This window comes from Carcharodon carcharias, chromosome 13, assembly GCF_017639515.1.
Source record: "Carcharodon carcharias isolate sCarCar2 chromosome 13, sCarCar2.pri, whole genome shotgun sequence".
Classification (NCBI taxonomy): Eukaryota; Metazoa; Chordata; class Chondrichthyes; order Lamniformes; family Lamnidae; genus Carcharodon; species Carcharodon carcharias.
Window position 1 is genome coordinate 57,818,848 of NC_054479.1, and position 23,099 is coordinate 57,841,946.

The window sequence follows — 23,099 nt, forward strand, 5'->3', positions numbered from 1 at the left end:
TACCCAGCCATGAGTTAACAACTAATCATTGAAGCCTGTTGGAAGGAGAAGACCGATCTCTCACAGATTAGTTGCCTCATCACAAAATATTTTTGAGATACCCAGCAATGAAATTTGTTTTAGTCCATCATCCCTACATTGGTTGGACATGGCATACACAGAAATCTGTCCAGTCCAAGCCATCATTTCTGCCATTTTGTGTGACAGTCCCAGAAATAAAATACAACTGTTAAGAGTTATAATTTTGTCTCCAATGAAGTAAACGTACAAATTGTTTTGCTCGACTTCTTGAAGAAACAACTTGATTTGCACCAATGAAGATCAGATGAATGACTGCTAGTTTTAAAAAAGATATGTTCATCTTACAATATGCAGGTCAGGGGCAGTGGAATTCCATGAGCAACACTTCAGTTTATCATTGGAGGTTGTGGGCAGCTTCTTAATCCACCTGCCAAAGCACAGGAACATGTAGGTAACCAGGACTGTAGGGAAATTGGGAGAAGAGTACACAGCCTTAAGGCAGTCCACCCATTTTGGAGAGGGGAACTGGATAAACAATGGACTCAAAAACAGTCAAGAGTTGCCTGTGCATTGTCAATAGTTTATTCTGTACAAATTGGTTGAGCACAGACACTTTATCCCTTTAGGATTTGGAGAATACTTAGGATATCTACTAAGTATCCTAAGCAACGTTCAGTAATAGGTTGTTGTTATTCAAAATGGGCTGTGGCAACCTAGGCTTCAATTTCAAGAGTCATACTTTGCTTATTGGGCCTGCAGTCAAGCTCTTTACAAAAGGCCTGATCCAAATCACCAGCTACAATTGACCATGTCACCAAGGTTCACCTCCACATTGGTTGGCCACAAAGCTACAGTTAGGACATAACCCATGGATTATTTTCTCTTTGTTAACTGAAGATTAATGCTCGTGTCTTTGTGTATGCATGCAAAAATAAGCTGAAGTGATCCCAGAACAGAGATCATTCATTAACCACAAAGGAAGTTGAGTACACAAAAGTTGTCTGAGTCAAAGTTTTATTAAATGATTACTTTTTTTGAAGGCCTGTAGAATTTGTCACTCTCTGGCTCTTCATATCCAGGTCCCTTGCAATAGCGTTAATGCTTTTTACTGGCAACCCTTTCGTCATGACACCACAAACACCTCGATTCACCCTTCACACAAATCAAGTGCAGCAATACTAAAACACAGTATCATGTTCAATTCCAACAGCCTGCCATAATGGTAGCTGCACTTTGAAACAAAATTAAAAATTAAAACTTTTCACAAAGGTGATGCAGCAAAAAAAAAAAAATCAATTCTTCAATGTCATGTCAGAATGGTATCATCGACCTGTTCTGTTGAGTCCGCCTGTCCGGCAAGTTTCTTCAAAGATCGTCGATAGCTTTCAGCCAAAAGATCCAGGCTAGCAGTATCAAGAATTTTGGAAACATTCTAGATTGAAAGAAAAAAAAGTATGATTTTTTTCTATTTTAAGCATGTGAATCCAAGATCTACCATCGCATAAAAGTATTTCAGAAGTAATTTATTTCAAAACCAAGTGACATCAAAATGTTAGAGAGACAAGGGCGCACGTATACCCAGCCCATCATCAAAAGATGACCTTTTCTACTGTGATTTCCTCAGTTTTTAACATAGTTTTTTAAAAATTGCTTCCACATTTCCAGTGGTTGTGGAGTCCCCACTTCGACTGAACTTGAATACCTTCAAAAGGGATTGTACCTCAGCTCTTTTGAAATGAAACAGCCATGAACGAAGGAGAGAATAAGGAACTTGAACACACACAAAAATAGGAAGCTCCAAGCTATGCTGTCAGAAAGAGAATTAAAGGCCAGGTAAGAAGACAGCTTTATTTTCATACGGAAAGATTAAATTACATCTAGAAAAGCCACAGCTGTAGGTAATTAATGTTCTCTCCCATTCCATGAACCTCCATATATGTGATTTACGATAAAATCATGCAGAAAATGAATACCTGGCCCTGGGAATTAATGCGGAGGCCAGTTTGGAGTGCAGCAGCAGAGTGCTCTCGGAATGAGAACGAGACACTATAAGACATGGTATTTCACGCTGCCATTTTTCAGATACTGAGAAAAATCATCTAACATGGGCATAGGATAAACACAGTAACCTGATTTGCCCTGGCAATTTTTGAAGGGATGCAATAAATATCCTGATTAAAGATGTGCGGGACAGCTAAAAATTTCAGCACGCTGTTTCATGGAAGCACTTACTTATGTCCAAAATAAGATTTGAATTTCAGACAGGGATAGTTTTATTTTTTTGATGCCTACATGAACCTAGATACCTTTGTGTGCTCAGCAGTTAAATCGACTGCTCATGGAGTGAGCTGAATTACAATAATGTCTACCTGAACACAGAATTGGGTGGTAGATCTTGATCCAGTAAATACTACAGATAAAAACAGAATTACCTGGAAAAACTCAGCAGGTCTGGCAGCATCGGCAGAGAAGACAAGAGTTGACGTTTCGAGTCCTCATGACCCTTCAGCAGAACTGAGTAATATTAGGAGAGGGGTGAAATATAAGCTGGTTTAAGGTGGGGGAGGGGGGGGAGAGAGAAATGGGGGTGGGGGGGGTGGTGGTGTGGTTGTAGGGACAAGCAAGCAGTGATAGGAGCAGATAATCAAAAGGTGTCACAGGTAAAAGAACAAAGAGGTATTGAAGGTGGTGATATTATCTAAACAAATGTGCTAATTAAGAATAGATGGCAGACACCCAAAGTACAGCTCTACTGGGGGTGGGGTGGAAAGACTAACAGGGCATAAAAGGTATAGATTTAAAAATAATGGAAATAGGTGGTAAAAGAAAAATCTATATAAATTATTGGAAAAAACAAAAGGAAGGGGGAAGAAATGGAAAAGGGGTGGGGATGGAGGCGGGAGTTCAAGATCTAAAGTTGTTGAATTCAATATTCAATCCGGAAGGCTGTAAAGTGCCCAGTCGGAATATGAGGTGCTGTTCCTCCAGTTTGAAAGACCCAAACCTCCCTGTCGCTTGTCATTTTAACACTCCACCCTGCTCTCTTGCCCACATGTCTGTCCTTGGCTTGCTGCATGGTTCCAGTGAAGCCCAATGCAAACTGGAGGAACAGCACCTCATCTTCCGACTAGGCACTTTACAGCCTTCCGGACGGAATACTGAATTCAACAACTTTAGATCTTGAACTCCCTCCTCCTTCCCGTTTATTCCCCCTTCCTTTTTGTTTTTTCCAATAATTTATATAGATTTTTCTTTTCCCACCTATTTCCATTATTTTTAAATCTATACCTTTTATGCCCTGTTAGTCTTTCCACCCCACCCCCACTAGAGCTGTACTTTGGGTGTCCTGCCATCCATTCTTAATTAGCACATTTGTTTAGATAATATCACCACCTTCAACACCTCTTTGTTCTTTTGTCTGTGACATCTTTTGATTATCTGCTCCTATCACTGTTTGCTTGTCCCTACAACCACAACGCCCCCCCCCCGCCCTCCATTTCTCTCCCCCGCCTTAAACCAGCTTATATTTCACCCCTCTCCTAATATTACTCAGTTCTGCTGAAGGGTCATGAGGACTCGAAACGTCAACTCTTTTCTTCTCCGCTGATGCTGCCAGACCTGCTGAGTTTTTCCAGGTAATTCTGTTTTTGTTTTGGATTTCCAGCATCTGCAGTTTTTTGGTTTTAAATACTACTGATAGTTCCCCAAGGGGCTGTATTCATTATCCTGAAACAAATCATTTCCACTTGGTGTTGTAATATTTGAAAGCAGAAGCTTTCCTTAGGAATTCAAGATGTATCAGTCTGATATTACCAAGTGATGCACCCTCCCTCCAATTCAAGCATATCTAGTCCCTCATCACAAAATAGAGGCTTTGTCTGCATATTATTTAAATGGGCAATTAATGCTGAAATCCAATACGTTGGAGAATCAGTCAGCCCCCAGCTCATACAGAGTTACCAGAATTGGTATTATTGTGACCTCATTCCAAGTCTGTGTGACCGAGAGGATGAAATCTGTGAAGAAATTTTCCTATGTGGCATACTGAGGAACTGTTCAGTGCTACAAGTCAATAATTTCACCCTTGTAACAAGTACTGCCAATATTCTTTTTGTTGAAGTTTAGTCACAAGGTTTAATGAGTACTGTGGCATAGTAGTTATATCACTGGACTAGTTATCCAGATGCATGGACTAATGATCCAGAGACATAAGTTCAAATCCCATTTGGCAGCTGGGAAATTTCAATTCAATTAATTAATTAACTGCAATGGTGAGCATGAAACTACCAGGTTGTTGTAAAAACCCATCTGGTTCATTAGTGTCCTTTAGGATATCTGCCATCCTTACCTGGCCTGTATGTCACTCATTTGCATTCAAGACTCATCACCAAGGGCAATTAGGCATGGGCAATAAATGCTGGTCTTGCCAGGAACACCCACATTCCATGAATGAGTAAAAAGGAAGTCTTGGTAAACTCATTTTAACTTCTGTCTGTGTTTCAGAGCAATATAATCCTGAAGATTTTGGTTTAGGTTGGACAGCAATAAGGTGAAACCTTTTTCCTGGCCTCCGAATCCATCTTCCATGCTATTGGCACCATTCTGATCCGCAAGGCCTCCCAAGGAATCAGAGCTGTTCTGGTAACATATACTTTTACATGCATGTTGTAACCTGGAGCTATGGATAGTGATGGTACAGACTCCAAGTTCTTTCCATCACATGGCTGATCAGAAAACTCTCCTGCTCTTGCCACCTGCCACTGGTGTATGTTGGAACGATTTACAAGTTGGTACTCAACCTGTTTGGCCATGTTATGAATGCACCTTCCTTGGCCATCAAGTCCTGAAGTGGGACTTGAACCCGGACCTTCTGGCTCAGGTGCAGGGATGCTACCCATTGTCTTTCTGAGTGGAATGCTGATCACTAGAAAGGACCAAGAACAAGGCTGCAAATCTTGAAACTGGGCATCATTGTTGGTCAAAGTCATTGACCAGTCAAAAGGAGACATGTGACCAACTTTTAACAAAAATTTAGATGTGACCCAGCGACATTGAGATGATTTTTAACAATTATGCAGAGAACAAGTTAGATTCATTTGTATTTAGAAGGTCAAATAAACAATGACCCTTATCTAAAATACTGTTTACAAATGGGGACAAAATCATTCCGCATACCTGATACAGTTCTTCTCCTTCCCTTAACCTGAGCAGACTGACAATGGCCTGTTCGCTGTACGCTCGCACACTGGTGTTTTTGTCTTTTGTATTGTCGAGCAAGGCTTTCAGAACAGGTTTGATTGTCTGGGGGTCAAGTGGACTCGAAGTGTCTTTATTCACTAACCAGACCATTTTCTCTGCTACTAACTTCACATCACTCGATGAATTCTGCAAATTCTGCATGGTGAGAGTTTGAGAGTTAAGTGCTAGATCAACGGTCCAATAAATAAACACAAGACTATTTCAAACTATCTTTATACTACCTTGGATGTTCCGCAAGGGTCTATCATTGGCATCTATTTCTTATCTACATGCTGTCCCTTGGCAACAGCATTCAAAAACACAGTTTCCACATGTATACCAACAATACCTAGCTCTACCTCAACACCACCTCTCATGATTTCTCCACTGTCTCTAAGTTGTCACGCTGCTTGTCTGATATCTAGTAACAGATGAGCAAAAAGGTCTTCCAACTAAATATTGGTAAGACAAAAGCCATTGTCTTTGGTTGCTACCATAATCCCACTCCTTAGCAACTGTCTGAACCAGACTGTTAGCAACCATGGTGTGTTACTGCACCCCAAGGTAAACGTATAACCAGATAACCACGCCATTGCCAAGACCGCCTTTTTCTACCTCTATAGTATTCTCTAACTTTGCCTCATCTGCTGCAATAATCCTTATTCACTCCTCTGTTACCTCTAGACTTGACTATTCCAATGCACTCTTGGCTGGTCTCTCAGGTTCCACTTGGTGTAAACTTGAGGTCAGCCAAAGTTCTGCTTGCCTTAACTCACATGAAGTCCCATTCAGCCATCACCCCTGTGCCGATTCCCAGTTAAACAATACCTTGCTTTTAAATTTTTCATACTAGATTCCAAAACCCTCTATGGTGCCACCTCTCTCTATCTCTAATCTACTCAGCCCCCTAACTCTTAGATATTTGGGTTCCTCCAATCCTGGCTTCCTAAGATGCTGCTGCTTATAGCTACTTTTCCCAGGAGATCAACCGACATGGTATGTCACACTCGTTTATCTTGCACCGCCTGAGCATCCCCAATGTAATTGTTCTACCACTGGTGTTCATGCCTTCAGTTGCCAAGACCGAACCTCTCGAATTCCCTCCCTAAACCTGTCGGTCTCTGTACCTCACTTCCTTAAAGCCTGCCTTTTGCACCATTATTTGATCATCTGCCTTATTATCACCTGATGTCACTTGGTGACAAATTTTGCGAGATATTGCTCCCTTGAAGCAGCCATGTTAAAGGTGCTGTATAAATGCAAGTTGTTATTGTTGGCAGATAGTTATGTGAGCCTGAATAGGTTTTGTCTCAGCTGTCTGCCCCATTCTTCGCCCATTGAAATGTGATGCACAAATACTATCACTGCTACCAGTTACTCTGGTTTCACTTATCACTCATTAAATCAAACTGTTATACTACTTTTCACAGGCAGTGGATCACATTATCTGGGTCCCAGTTCTCACCCCATGGATGTACTTTCCTTTTCTCTCTCCTCCAAGTTCATTCCCTTCAACAGCACTTGGCCTCGATCCTCAATCTCAGCAGTCTCTTAAGACTATTTCAATATATAATTCCTTTTATTTCGGTATTTCATATTTAATAAAATAGAATAGGTTAAACCACAAGATCAAAACTTGTGATGTATGGTTATTGCTGAGGCATTAAGAGCTTCTACAGCCTGCACATATTATATGCTATAACAAAGATTTTACACATTATCATGTTAAAAAATAGAAAAGTCTATTAAAAATATGGTTCTAATTCTTCATTAATCTGTTGGAAAATCACTCCTTATCAAATCATTTAGTTACAAGAACATAAGAGATAGGAACAGGGGTAGGCCATACAGCCTGTTGAGCCTGCTCTGCCATTCTGAATCTTGGACTTCAACTCCACTTTCCAGCCTGCTCCCTATATTCCTCGATCCTGAGCGAGATCAAAAACCGATCCAACTCAGCCTTAATATATTCACTGATGGAGCATTCACAACCCTCTGTAGCAGAGAATTCAAAAATTTCAGAATCCTGAGTGAAGAAATTTCTCCTCATTTTAGATCTAAATGGTCGTCACCTTATCCTCAGACTGTGCCCCCGTTCCCCAGCCAGGGAAACAACATCTCAGTGTCTACCCTGTCAAATCTCTTCACAGTCTTGTATGTTTCAATGAGATCACTTCTCATTGTTCCAATCCTCAGAGTATAGGCCTAATTCACTCAGCCTATCATCACAGGACAACCCTATCAACCCAGTGACAAATCTAGTGAACCTTTGCTGCACTGTCTCCAATGCAAGTATATCCTTCCTTAAATATGGAAACCAAAATTGCTCACAACATTCCAGGTGTGGTCTCACCAAAGTCCTGTACAATTGTCGCAAGACTTTTTTAGTCTCGTATTCCAATCCCCTCACAATAAAGGCCAACATATCATTTGTCTTCCTAACCACATCCTAACTTTGTGTTCCTTTTACAAGCATACCCAAGTCTCTCTGATCAACATTTACAAGTTTAACACTTATAAAAAAAATTCTACTTTTCTAATCTTACGACCAAAATGAATAACCTCAACTTCCCCGGATTATGCTCCACCTGCCATTCTTGTTGCCCATTCGCTTAACCTGTAATTCTCTTTGCACCTTCTCTTTGTCCTCCTCACAGCTTCCACTATTCACTGCCTGCCAACTTAAAAATGCATCATTTATGCCTACTCTTTGCTTCCTGTCTGTTAACCAATCCTCTATCCATGCTAATATATTACCCTCAACTCCATGAGCCTTTATCTTGCACATTAACCTTTTCTTTGGCAATTTATTGAATTTCTTTTGGAAATTCAGGTATACTACGTCTAGTGGTTCCCCTTTATTTACCCTACTTGTTACATTCTCAAATAACTTGATTAAATTTGTCAAACATGACTTCCCTTTTGGAAAACCATATTGACTTTCTCTGATCATACTATGATTTTCTAAGTGCATTGTTAAGACTTCCTTAATAATAGTTTCCAATACTTTCCTGACATCTGATGTCAGGCTAATTGGCCTGTCCTTCCATACATAAAAAAGTCTGGCGTCAGTGTGAGGCAGTGGAGGTGAAAGAGCAAGATTTAAGTTCTTCTCTAATGGAAATTTGAAACATACCAACACAGGTTTTATTATCCAGCTCAATGCGTCAATGTCAAACTGTATTTGAAAACTTTGCTCCAGTTCTTGTGAAATTGCTCCTGCTCAGTCCATTCATTAATAGCAACCCCACTGAGTAACATCTATCTGACTGGATTTGTTTGGTCTTACCTTCACCAGGAGTGTGATGAGTTTTGGCAACACTGTCCCACCCTCAGCCTGTACTTGGTGTTTCATCAGGAAACCCATGGCTCGGATTCCACTTGTAGCAATGGGAATCTGCAGTATAAAAAGAGATGATGTTTCACTTCCAACTTGGTGAAATGGACGAATACTAAATCGCTCAAATTGAAGATAGTATCAAAACTGGAATAGCAACTTTTCCCAATCTTATTACTGCTGTTATTATTATATCCTGGGCTTACCACAGTGAACTGAAATGTGTAAAAAGAAAATAAAAGATGTGCATTTCCATAGCTCCTTACCGTATCCCCGCCCCCCCATCCATTCCCCAGAGTTCCGTGCAATGAATTACTTTTAATAAGCAAATTCATTAACCTGTCTTGGAAAGTAAGAAACACCTCAAACTCATGGAAGTCATTGATCTAATTTCCTGGCTATGAACAGCTAGAAAATGCAAACAAATGAAGGCAGGGAGGTTTTTTGGAACAGGAGAGGCTGTGAATTGTCAGACTTGAGGTGAAAGCGAGAGAGCGAGTGAGCAAGCTGTGAATGAAAAGCAGCTAGTCCATCGAGCATTCCCTTCTACCATCTAACTCATCCCTCCCCAACCACATCATTTATCAAATTTGCCGTTTGTGGAAGGTTGCTTCATGCAAACTGGCTGCTGCATAAGCCTACATAACAATACTGAATGCATTTCAAAACTAATTATTTTAGGGCATCCCAAGGATGTGAAAAGTGCTACATAAATAGAAACTCTCTTCTTTCCAGGAGTCAGGCCATACATTAGTAGGACTTCTAAAAGGTAGTTACCTCTGCAGGTCCAGTTGCCACATGCTATCCAGTCCAAGAACCATCAGGAAGGTACCATACACCAGGGGCAGAATTTTCCCGCCATCTGGGGTGGGGGCGGGATGGTTGTTCAGAAGCGGGCGCGCTTCCGATTGGCAATGCCATTTTACGTGGGCGGGCCAATTAAGGCCCGCCCACCGTAACATCTGCCAGAAAGTGCTATGCACTCCCTGTGTGTGTGTGTGTGTGTGTGTGGGGGGGATTCCCTCAGCTGAGAGTGAGCTCTTTTGCGCATGTGTGCGAAAGAGCGCACTCATCTCCCTGAGGCTAAGTGCTGCCTCAGATCGGCTCCACATTGAAAAATATTAAAAATAAAAAAGTTCCCTGACATGTCCCCTCATATGACACTGTCACATGAGTTGGTACATGTCCATCACTTTTAGTCACACTTTTATTAAAAATTTAAAACCTACATGAAATCTCATCCCGCCCATGGATGAGGTTTTATGCTTTTTCTTAAGCATACCAGGGCTCCTGGCCTGCCCGCCAACCTTAATATTGGACGGGCAGGTCCATTAATAACATTAAGTACTTTGTCAATGGGCTCAATAGGCCATTGACAGGTCGGCAGGTGCACACTGATTCGGCTGAGCCCCCGCCAACCTAAAATTTGAAATGAGGCGGGGTGACGTCGTGAGTTCTGCCCGGCGTCATCCAGTTTCATTTTATGCATCGGCAAGCAGGAAATTCTGGCCCAGAACAGAGCTGGGTTGATTAACTCCAACTATGCCCCTGCCTCAGCTCAACTGCTGCTGAGACCCGTATCTATTTGTCACCCCCAGACGACTATTCTAACACCCGTTTCCACATTTTACCCTCTGTAAACTTGAGGTCATCCAAAACTCTGCTGCTCATGTCCTACCTTGCACCAAGTCCTGTTCACCCATCACCCCTGTGCTCACCGATTTACATTGGCTCCCAGTCAAGCAATGTCGCGATTATAAAATTCTCATCTCATAAATTTCTAATTCATCCATGGCCTTGACCCTACCCATCTCTGTAATCTGTTGCAGCTCAACAAATCACCTCCCTCCACACCACCTCCCAACCGAGGTATCTGCGCTTTTCTGACTCCAGCCTCTTGAGGCACTCTGTGCTTTCAGTTAACTCAGTCCTAAACCTCTCCGTCCCTCTAACTCGCTTTCTTCCTTTATGACACTCCTTAAAACTAACCTCTTTGACTAAGCTTTAGGTCATCTGCCTAAAATCTCCTATGGTGTCATGTTTTGTTTTAGAATTCTCCTGTGAAGCACCTTGGGATGTGTTGCCAAATTAAAGGCGCTAGATAAATACAAGTTTTTATTTGTTGCTAGCCAATGTTGTGCGGAAGGGTTTAAATTAATATGGTAGGGAAAAGAAAAAACTGATATTAGCAGTGCAGCTGCTTAGAAAGAAAGCAAACTTTAGCCATGTAGGACATGGGATGGTGGAAAATTTAGAAGAGCTAAATCAGAACACGATAGTTTGAAAAAAAAATCAGATTGAAGGCAAAAAAGAGGTATTGCCAACAAAGGAATCTAAACTTAAATGTAAAGAATATGCAATTGGGGAACCAGAATCAGTGCAGGAAATAAAGAAAATCATGACATAATGGCAACACTCAAAATCCGACTGCAGCTGGGTCAGGATTAGGAAGTAAATAGTTCTGGGTATAATAGGCAGGCAGGATAGGGATGGAAGTAAGGGAAGGCAGTGTGGCTATAGAGATCCTATCACTGCTCTAAAATAACGTAAATAAAACGGAGCTGAAGAACAGCAAATCTTGATCATCTAGAAGTATGTTATAGGTTGCAAACAGTGAATAGGAAATGGAGAATGAACTATTTTGACACAAGGGGCATGCATTGACAATAGAATTATAATTGGAGAATTTAATAATCCAAAACTAGACTTGGATAGGGAAAGTGCAATGTAAATGGAGAGTTTTTTTTTTGCAAAGCTCTCAGAACGGTATCCCCAGTCAGTACGTCGCTATTCCAACATGGAAGGAGCCTTGTTCTGGGATAATGAAGTAAAGTAAGTCGGCTTCCTAAAAGTATTGGAGCATTTAGGGGAGAATGACTACCTTATAATTAGGCCCAGCCCAAGAAGAGAGAAAGAAGCAAAATCAACTGGAAAAATTATTTTAAGATGAGGAAGACACTTTGTCCAAGTGAGACTGGAAGGATACATTTGGACCAACAATGGTAAGTATTTAAATATGAACTGGAGAAGGTACAAATCAGAGTGCATCAAAAAATATATATCAAAGGCCAGATAGGGGGACTCAATAAAATTCCAAACTTAAAAAATTAGAGCCAAAAGACATAAGTGTTATATAGGGAACTTTATGAAGGGAAATTTAGAGTGCTAACGTTATGAAAAAAATTAGGAAAAAACAAAAACAGGACAGTAAAAAGACAGGCAGGTTATTCATGAGAATAGTTAAGGTAGGCATAGGATCCCAAACAAAAACAGAATTACCTGGAAAAACTCAGCAGGTCTGGCAGCATCGGCAGAGAAGAAAAGAGTTGACGTTTCGAGTCCTCATGACCCTTCAACAGAACTATTTCTGTTGAAGGGTCATGAGGACTCGAAACGTCAACTCTTTTCTTCTCCGCCGATGCTGCCAGACCTGCTGAGTTTTTCCAGGTAATTCTGTTTTTGTTTTGGATTTCCAGCATCCGCAGTTTTTTGTTTTTATATAGGATCCCAAACGATTGAAGGCAAACTTAGACTAGATTGAGTGAATGCCAGAGATTCAGTCCAATTTGCACAGTTTACACTGGTCTTTATGCTCTTGTTAAGTGCAGGATGTTTTAATATATTAAAGGAACTATATAAATGGAAATTGCTATTACTGTAGGACTACTAGAGGTAGGCGTAGAACTCCTTGTGGTTATTCCTCAAAGAGAAATGGTGCTAAAGAAGTTACTTTAAAGATCAAATCATTGGAACCTGACAGTTTATATCCAAAGATATTGAGCAAAGCTAGAGAAGAAATAGCAGAAGCTCAGACTCTAATGTCAAAATTCTGTGCAAAGGAAAATAGTCAGGAGAACTGGAGAGGCAAATGTGACATCCCTTTTTTTAAAACAAGAAGATGTGGATAAATTGGGAGGTACAGATCAGTTAGTCAGAGTTCAGTTGCTGGTAACCTAATATGGGACGAAGTTACCAAACACTTGGAGAAACGTGTGTTATGACCGGTGCAGTTGCTAAAACAGAGTTATTTAAAAAAATTCCAGAGGGAGACTTTAAACAACTGTCATAGCCAATAATTTTAAGTGTTATATTTGAGATGCGACTCTAAACTCAGGAATCAGACCACTAGCTCGTGAGGTTTTACATTAAACTAAATGAAACATTTTATTAATTTACACAGGTTAAACTATATGTACACATGGCTACAAATTACTACTATCATAGCTTTTAACAAATTCCCAAACTAATCTCCATTAAGGCAATAGCAACCCATAGACTTAACCAAAACACCAGGCAAAGCATTTTCACCTTACGAATTCAAAATGAGATTCTTTTCACTGTGGAACCAATTGGAGGCTTGCAGCTGCCTTTTGATCTTACATTGCCTCTGCCTGCATACCCGAAAACTACTGAAGTTATACCTACCAGCCCCACTGAATGTTAATTCTCATTGTATTTAACAATGAAATACCTTTCATAATACCAATTAGTAATATAAACATATTGCTTGGTAGCTGCTAGTAAGGCGTCAATTTTCACCCCACTTCTTGATTGCTCTATTCAAAAAATGCAAATGCAACGCTATCTCTCTTACATATCAAAGCACCCAGACTACCTGTCTTTATTCCAATTAAGACATACCAGCAGACTAAACCTCTATTTAAAAAGAAAAATATTTTCCAAAAGATTATATACATTAATAGCTTCATGACACATGCTAACCAGAGGCAGACAGCATAGGTAACTAAAATAAAGATAATAATTGAACAATTTTATAGAATTCTTTGATAGATGGATTCAGAAAACAGTGGACATGGTTAATATGGATTTTCAAAAGCTTGTTATAAGATACCCCATAAAAGAGACTTACGGGGAAGATAATAGCAGAGGGGATTATGCAGAATGATAGTGATGGTTGGAAGGAAGCAGTTGAAAGAATAAAGAACTGGGAAGAATGAGTGGTATTCTGCAAGAATCTTTGGTGGGCCACCGTTACTACATATGCAAGCAATCTGGACTTAAATACTGATGAAATTAACAAGGGGGTTTAGCAAATTGTATGAGGACTCAATGAATGCAGGATTGACAGGTGCATATAGATACAGAAAATATAGAGAAAGTTAAGTAAAACATTTCAGAAGAAAAAGGAAGGAAGGAGGGATAACAAATGGTAAGATTTTAAATGAGGAGCATATGGCCCTGAATGTCCCAGCACACAAGTCATTAAGTGGTACTGCAAAGAGATAAAATCCTTAAAAAGCAAACACATTCCTTAGGCAGGATTTTTCATCCCGCGGGCGGGTGTATGCCCAACACAATCGGGAGTAAAGTAGTGCGACGAGAAGATTGCAGGATGCCGTGACTGAGGTCCATAAGGATTTAATAAACAAAAGGGAAAATGAGCACTGCTTACCCGGTCTGCTGTAGCACTGGCAACAATTATGTCCAGCACGCTAGTGTTGTACTCGGGTGTGCAAAGCTTGCTGGGAGCTGCTTTCATTGCAATGGAGAGTGCCACACTCCGCCCATGTCTCACCATCCAGTCAATACCCGATACATCAGCTGTGAAAAGAGACTTGTAATGTCAATAATTTGACCCGCAGAGCACTTACCTGTGTTTGGAAAAACATCTTTTATTGATAGAAAAGTAGGTATTTTCTGTGATATAGGCTCTTCATAAATAAATATTCAGGTATTTTCCCTATTCTGGCCATTGTCTTGTTGGTGGAACACAGCTATGATTAATGATAAAATTCAAGTTCCCAGTGATTATTTGAAGAAGAACCCAGCAATATGATCCACAAGGATAAAGAGGCACAAGACCTATGAGTCTACCTGCTGCATCTTTTCTTTCAAGCCTGAAGACAGTTCTTTTTTTACATATATACTTTTGCGATCTCCAGGAACACTGGTTCACTGGTACCATCAAAATGTTCGGCTGTGGCATTGATCCCAATCTCAAATGCTGAATCTGAGAAGTTATTTTACAAATTTAGCTTTAGACTGAAAATTTGTAAAAATGAGAAATGTATTGAGGAAATGCACAAAACACTAATTTTAAACGTCCTAGGACGACACTAAGAGTTCTGCTTTAAGAATGCAACAGAGGAGGCAACTTTAAGGAGCTGTCTGGCTACCTTTAAGTCACAGCTCTGCCCTTGGGCTCCAGTGCAGAATTTGAGCAGATCCTAAATGCAAAGAAACTAGAAGAAAGGCTTGCATTTACATAGCACCTTTCACAACCTCAGGTCATCCCAAAGCAATTTACAGCCAATTAAGTACTTTTGAGACAAAGTCACTATCATAATGTTGGAAATGTGGTAGCCAATTTGTGCATAGCAAGCTCTGACAAACAGCATGCGATAATGACTAAATAATCTGTTTGTGACGTTGGCAGCGGGATAAATTTTGGCTAGGCCATCAGTGTGAACTCCCTGCTCTTTTTCCAGCAGTGTTAGGAGGAGTGGGGGGGGGCACAAGATTATCAGTTTAACATTTCCTCTGAAAGACAGCAGCTCTGACAGTGCAACACTCCCTCAGTACTGCACTAGAATGCCGGCTTAGATTTTCTGCTCAAGTCTCTGGAATGGGTCTGGAACATGCAACCTTCTGATTCAGAAACAGGAGGGCTACCCACTGAACATCGATGTACCTTTGAAATATATCAGAGCTCACCCTCGTCTCATAGTTCCTACATCAAGGCTGTCTAAGGTGTGCACAGGCTAAACTCCAACAGGGCAATTCAATTTCTGTATTCAGAATTTATATTTTTCACTCGCAATTGTGGAAACAAATTTCTTTTACAAATTGGAGTGATCACCAAGTTTTATCTGCAGAAACAATGAAAGAAATTCAAATGCCCACTGTCACTGATGCCTTGCTATATTGGGAAATTATTTGGCCAGGTCTAATCTCAGAGACAGTAAATAGGAAGTAGTAAAATTTGCAACAGAGAAGCTAGCATAAATGCACAGCTACATTATGTCTACAGAACAAAAATGGATCATTTGGCCCAACTGGTCAGTGCCTGTGTTTATGCTCCACACAGGTCTCTCCCCAGCCCTTTTCATCTAATTCTATCAGCATTTCACCCTAATGTGCTCATCTAGCTTCCCCTTAAATTCATCTATGTTATTTGCCTCAATACTCCTCATGGTAGCATATTCCACGTTCTAACCAATCTTCGGATAAATAAATTTCTCCTGAATTTCCTGTTGGAAATATTTGTCCTCAAGTTTTAGTCAACCCTACATATGAAGACATTTTCTCCACATCTACCTTATCAAATCCTTTACAATCTTAAAGACCTCCATTGGACTAGCCCTTGGCCTCCTCTTTTCTAGAGGAAAGAACCCCAGTCATCAACCTTTCTTAATAGTTATTATCTCTCAGTTCTAGTATCATCCTTGAATCTTTTTTGCACCTTCTTCAATGCCTCTATATCTCTCTTTTCATATTACATGGAGACCAGAACGGTGTACATTACTCCAAGCATGGTCTGACCAATACTCAAATTGCCAGCACTGCTGTCATGTTGCTTATTACTTACCCAAAAGGTGATTTTTTAGAATAATACTGAGTTCATCGTCTGGCAAGTATGCACAGAGCTCTCCTAAACAACCAGCTGAGGCCATGCGTGTGGCATCCTGAGAGGAAGAAACAGCCGTTACTGTACTGCATAAGGAACAATATAAAATATAGGATAGCAACAATCAGTTGCTGGTTACAGTCTGTATCAAAAGAGCATGCGATTTGTCACATTTCTTGCCCTACATAACATGATTTGTTCCTCAAGTCACACAATTTGTAAAACTGTCTCAGAAATTGTCACTTCCATGTAGAGTAAATCACTTGGCTTATTTATTGCACAGTAATGAGTGAACCTACTGTTTCCATACCTCATCGTGTCCCAACATTCCTAACAACAGAGTGGTGATGTTTTTCCGGATTGTTCCATCAACTTTGGCACCAGCCCCCTGAATGACAAAACGCAGTGCCTGAAGCAGAGTCTCTCTGAAAGTAGAGATAAAAGCTGTAATGATGTGAACTAAGTAAACTTTAAAAAAAAAACACTTTGCTAGCACTTTTCGTCAGAGATTCTGAAGATATATCAATCCTGGATAAAGAGGATGCCAACTGTTCCAACGTCCTTCACAAGGTAACAGTAAACCAAATGCTCTTGCGCAAAGGCTCAAATATGACAGATTATTATTAGTGTAGGCATGCTCTTCCTCATTCTTTGTACACAACTTCATTGCTCCATATAAATAAATAGACTGTCAGCTATCCAAACGTCATCCTTTAAGAATTTAGCACCATATTATGATATAGATCCATGACTCAGGTGCTCTTCTCCCATTCTCATTGGAACTATAGACCTGGTTTTGGATAATTACAAATTTAGATTTATACTACAGCTTCTCCCTTTCCACCACTCTAATTTACTCCTCTCCTCATGGTACAGAGATTGGTGCTCGTGTACAGACCTATATGATTCTATTAATCTTGTGTAGCACCAGACCCCTAAAAAGGACCCTAGCTGCCCCCAACCTCCATTAGCTGCATGGCTATTCATTGTGCAACTTGAAATGTCTGAGGAAGAATCCAATTACCCCACGATGAGTAAAGCAAATAAGGTTCCTGCAGAGATCATTTCTTCCCCTAATTTGTGGCACATACCTCACGTGACACATACCTCACACTAGAATCATCCGCGCTTCGCACTAGATTCAGAAGTTCAGTAAACAACGGGTCCACTTTGGTGTGGATAACTATCAGATTCCCAAGAGCCTCGGCTGCTTTCAGGCGGACAGAACGATTTGTATCAGACAGGGCTTTTGTGAACGTCGTTTGCAATTGCGGAAGGAAGGGCTTCAGGGCAATTCCCACCTACACATCACAGAAAATAGAAACATGGCAATTAAATGAAAGCTGGAAGGTAACCCGTTTGACTATAATGTATGCTCCTCAAAGAATGTTTCAATACTAGCCAATAAGTGAAAGTACGAATGCATCTTGAATTATCAATGCAAGGCATGGCTAAATAACCCCAAAAGGTGAATAAAATATACATCAAAAATTAATGAACATTAATGATGGGCTTCTTGAGGTTACCAGAAAGCACAATATTTTTCTACAAATGTGAAAGATATATGTAGGGGAAAATGATCAGAGGACGAAAGGCAAGGCGAAGTCACTATTTTTTATATTTTTATTATTCTGCTTTTTCACCAGAGGGTGGTGAGGGTCTGGAACTGATTCCCTGAAAGGGTGGTAGAGAAAACCAATGTACACTTGAAATGTTGTAACCTATAGCTGGAAAGTGGGATTAAATTGGATCACACTCTTTCTGCTGGCATGGGTAGGATGGGTCAAATGCTGTGCATTTTCTATATTTCATAGGGAACAGTTATCGTCATCCTCACTGAAATCACCAACTGTAGCACCTTCTAATGTTGGATAAGAGAGGTACTACCAATGGGAGGCTGTAAGGTGAAATATTCAGCAAATGGAATCAGAAGCAAAAAGCAGTGGTAATATGAAACACATGTTGTATGCTACAGCATTGGAGTCATTCAATAGTAGGCCATGGATTTGAGGAGATTGATGAACCCGAAGGGAATGCCAGTTATTTGTCCTCATGTCCCTCTGTTCCAAGAAGGGGTGCAGGGCTACCCCAGCCATGAACCTGGCTGGCTTCTAAGAGAATAGAGCGAGCTGAATAATAGAGAAATGCAACACATTCAAAAAGGTGGATGGTCAGCATGCAACTGCTAAGCAAACACCAGGAAATTTGTAGCACTGTACGTATACATGTTTCTTCAATGTTCTATTGTTAAATCTGTTCATGTGTTTGATAGTATGCAACTTATGCAACCACAAACGATCCTAACAAGTGTGGGAAATGGAATGGGAAGAGGGTGTAATGATCCTGAAGGACTGCACTGTGCCAAGGTGGAGTTGTGGTTCCTTCACTCCTGGAAAATTGGAAGGGAAACTTTGACATACAAGGCAAAAGCTAGAATGGTCTGAGAACAGCAAGAGACAAAAAGAAATGTGCTATTGCATTTGCTGGCTTGCATCAAGGTCACCAGCGATGATTAAATACACTACTCCAAGTACTTAAAGCATGCTCTGAGTTTGTTTAAAAACAGCTGAAGACCATATTCCACTGTTGTGGACTCCACAAAACAAATGCAGTGATATTTCATGAGTAAGGCTTAATTATTTAATGCAAATACATTTCATAAAGTAAGCAAATGGTAATCTATGCATCATAATTGTTCTTTCTTAAGTGTTAGCCAAAGCTCATCTTCCTGAACCACATTTAGAATATCTCATCATCCCCATAAAGGTTCCAAAGTAACATTAATCATCTTCTGTAACAGCTTCTTCAGTTCTTTAAAAAAACACATCCTCTGTTTGCATATAGGACCAGATGGTGGTGAGGAAAGCATGCTGCACACAACTGGGATTTGATTGAGAACTGTGCTCTTACCTTGCTGAGCAGCAAACTGAGGGTGTCCAGGAGAGCCACCTTTACGTTCCAGCTGAAACGGTCACCTAAGATACGGATCAGAGGTCCAGTGATGTTCACCACAGATGGCCTCAGCGCTTCTGCAGAAGTTAGCTTGATAACAAGCCCTAGGGCCTTGGCAGCCTCTTCCTTTTGCTCAGGGTTTCCTGTCAGCACGCCCTCTCTCAGAACAGGCAGGATCGATGTAATACCCTGCAACAAAATACTGCGTTGATTCTAAGCACCAAGCTTTTAGTTTATACACTAACATTCTGTGAAGTAATCAAAATAAGTATTCCGATTAAGTTAACAAATTTTTGTACTACCAAATGCTTCTCTTGCTTGCCAATTAAGTCTTTGGATTCAAACAGATCATCCTGTTATAGTGCCATGAGAACCAGAGCAATAATATGACATGTTTGAATGGTATGATTTAATTCATTGGGAAGAAAATCAGAGTAGTATGACTCATTATCGTTCTGCTCATGAGTCTCATCGCCAAAATGTCTTCTTTATGCCCCATTCCTTACAATCAAGTAAGCGGCTTCATTTGTAGATATTAATTGATTGCCAAATAAATTTTTGGGCCTCAGTTATTCTCGATTGTCAATTTAAAATATAGATCCAGTAGCTCACAATAACCCCAAATGTCTCCATTTTTGCAAGTCTCAAAATTTAGTTCTGTGCAGCTTTCAGTTGTGTATTCCATGGTCTGTTCTTTTGCTTCCATCCAGTGCACCACCAAAAATAAATTAAAAAGCAAACATTTCATTTGCATCAGTTATTCGGGGAAAATTCGCCACAGCTTGCCGAATACATCCCATTTATCATTCATCACTGTGGCTCTGATAGCATTCTTGCTGCTGGGTCAGAAGGCCACGGGTTCAAGTCCCACTCCACAGACATACGATCAAAGTCCAGACTGACATCAGATATTACACTGATGGAGGTGTTGTTTTTGAGAGACTTGCCTTTCCACTCAGGTAGATGCGAAAGATTCTGAGGTACTATTTTGAAGACCAGGAGGGGAGTTCTATTGTTTATCCCTCAATCAACTTCACTAAAACAGATCATTTGCTCATGATCACATTGTGGGAGCTTGCTGAATGCAAACTGGCTGCTACATTTCCTACATGATGACAGTGACTACATTTCAAAAATAATTCATTGGCTGTAAAACATTTTTGGATGTCCTAAAATTGTGAAAGGTGCTATGTAAATTCTCTCTCAATATATTTACAATTACGGGATGCATTAATTTGCCACCAGACATGGGTTCTCTTACCTTCTTGGGAATGCAGAATCCCAGCAGATGATCCCCCTTGGCCTCTGCAGCTGCTGCACGGATGTCTCTGTGCAGATCATCCACAAGTGATAATTGGCTTCCAGCATCCAACTTCTGATAGAGCGAAAAGAAAAGACCCATAAAACTGAAGTGCTTGCCAATGGAATAATTTTTAACCTACATTAACATGCCAAAGATTTTTGGTAGAGTTTATAAATTCTAAGCTAGGTTTCCCTTTAGAGTGAACCACTCCACTGGGTGCAGCAGTAGAAGATCATTGTGCCAAAGGCAGATAGTTAATTCCTTCTGGCCACTGATGTCCGTTACAAAGCTTCAGTGCAACTTAAGAAGCTCAAGACAGGGCACCTTATTATCCACATACAAACAGACAGCTGGGGTACCTTGGTTATTGCATTTAGAGCATCCCAACTCTCATTCAGGACAGTCTCATCTGTGTCATTAAGCAATCTGATCAAGCCGGACATCAGGTTCCTGACGTGTGCAAAATAGTCGACCTTGGTCTTAGAGCAGTAAGCATTGATGATTGTTGCTGCAGCTTTGCGCATCCCGACATCTGGATTCCTTGTTGCTTCAAGCAGATCCTCCAGGATGACCCTTTGACCAATCTCATCTCCCACAGACAGAATCACTGTGTGACAGTTAGCCAGCTCCTACAGAAAAGAAAAACACCTCATTAGGGGATGACTGGAATTGAGAGCTATTACAGGCGCTGAAGATAGAGGATGGCAGTGTATAGTGCTCTACTGCTGTCGTGGGGCTACATTAAAAACAAATTCAATTTGAGAATGTTATGACATTAATGCTGGTTGAAAATATGGCTCCACTGTTTAAATCTATGCTTAATCAATGTGACTTCCTTTAAAACTTTTAGGTGGCCGATTGATGTTGACCTGCACAAGAATCTTAAAGATAACCCTGTTATACATGTGGATGCCTTAATAAAGTAATAGCCCCAGAACTTCCAGGACTGTGTGCTCTGTGGAAACAAGCTGTGCGTTTGTTATTCAGTGACAGTGGCACAGGGTTGCACCAATTGTGGAATCTTCATGCAGAGTCTCACCTCTTGCTCTTCATTGGTTCCCATCTTGTTCTTCAGTGCAGTCATCACAGCAGGCAAGATCACATTGAGGTGCCGTGTCAATGCATCACCTGCCACTGAAGACAGGAAAGCTAGCACTCTGGTGTTTACTTGTGGTGTTATTAGCTGCAAAGAATAAGAAAAAGAGAGGGGGAGAATGAAAGAGGACACCTATTTTGTTGTGCAAGCTCCCAGAACGAACTACTGTCCAACTGTGCAGTTAGGAATCTGAAACACCCAATAACACACCTCAGTGCCATATTTATATTATCTAGAGAAGTTTCTTCCTACTTTTGGGTGGGGACTGGGATCTAGAATCCTAAGAATGGTTACAGCAGAGGAGGCGTGGCGTAACCATGCAGGCTTGCTGCAACAGCAATGCACCTAGTCCCATTCCCCCACCTTTCCCTGTAGCCCTGCAAATTTTTCCTTTTCAGATGATCCAATTCCCTTTTGAGCTCTATGATCGATCTGCCCTCCACCATTCTCTGGCAATGCATCCCAGATCCTAACCACTCACTGTGTAAAAAAGCTTTTCCTTGTTTTGCATTGACAAAAGAATCAAATGACCTTAAAATCTGTGCCTTCTGGTTCTCGATCCTTCCACCAATAGGAACAGTTTCTCCTTACCTACTCTGTCAGAACCCTCATGATTTTGAATACCTTTATCAAATCTCCTCTCAGCATTCTTTTCTCCAAGGACAGTCCTAACTTTTCCAGTCCATATTCATAACTGAAGCTTCTCATCCCTGGAATCATTCTCATGAATTTTTTTCTGCACCCTCACTAATGCCTTCACATCGTTCTCAAAATGTGATGCACAGAACTGGACTCAATACTCCAGTTGAGACCGAACCTGTGTTTATACAGGTTTATCATAACTTCTTTGCTTTTGTACTCTATGCCCTTATTTATAATGCCGAGGATCATGTTTGTTTTACTAACCACTCTCTCAACCTGTCCTGCCATCTTCAATGATTTGTGCATATATACCCCAGGTCCCTCTGCTCTTGCATCCCCTTTAGAATTGTACCCTTCATTTCATATTGTCTCTCTGTGTTATTACCAAAATGAATCACTTCACACTTCCCTGTATTAAATTTCATCTGCCACCTGTCTGCTCATTCTATCAACTTGTCTATATCCTTTTGAAGTTCTGCACTACTCCTCATGGTTCACAATGCTTCCATGTATTGTATCATCTGCAAATTTTGAAATTGTGCCCTGTACACTAAAGTCTAGGTCATTAACACATATCAGGAAGAGCATGGTCCTAACATCAACCTCTGGGAGGACTCCAGTATATACCTTCATTCAGGCTGAAAAACAACGGTTCACCACTACTGTTGTTTCCGGTCACTCAGCCGATTTCTTTTATGAAACACTCATTACATTTTGGTTCATATTTTCCATTTCAAAATTGCACTGCAATCTGCATTCTTGTGCTAATTTTACTTTTGAAAACCATGAAAAATCTTCAATTAAACATTTCTCCCTCCTTTGTTTTAATATTATTGCTTTCATATTTCTAGGTGAACCATTCAAAACCAAAAATCACTGGGAACAATTCTTTAATCTTTAAACTGGATGCCACTGATGCCTT

At 40.5% G+C, this 23,099-nt stretch overlaps 1 protein-coding gene across 1 annotated transcript in view; it reads right to left on the minus strand.

Moving 5' to 3' along the window:
* Positions 1-1,018: 1,018 nt before the first annotated feature.
* gcn1 (GCN1 activator of EIF2AK4) overlaps positions 1,019-23,099 on the minus strand; it is a 119,971-nt gene continuing 97,890 nt past the window's right edge. Inside the window, exons 48-58 of the mRNA XM_041202634.1 lie at positions 21,479-21,622; positions 20,799-21,068; positions 20,398-20,511; positions 19,095-19,325; positions 17,292-17,485; positions 16,495-16,609; positions 16,146-16,242; positions 14,010-14,158; positions 8,549-8,656; positions 5,197-5,415; positions 1,019-1,453 (exon numbers count right to left, since the gene is read on the minus strand). Coding sequence (XP_041058568.1) covers positions 1,328-1,453; positions 5,197-5,415; positions 8,549-8,656; positions 14,010-14,158; positions 16,146-16,242; positions 16,495-16,609; positions 17,292-17,485; positions 19,095-19,325; positions 20,398-20,511; positions 20,799-21,068; positions 21,479-21,622 — 1,767 coding nt within the window. The 3' untranslated portion in view covers positions 1,019-1,327. The remainder of the gene's footprint in view (positions 1,454-5,196; positions 5,416-8,548; positions 8,657-14,009; positions 14,159-16,145; positions 16,243-16,494; positions 16,610-17,291; positions 17,486-19,094; positions 19,326-20,397; positions 20,512-20,798; positions 21,069-21,478; positions 21,623-23,099) is intronic.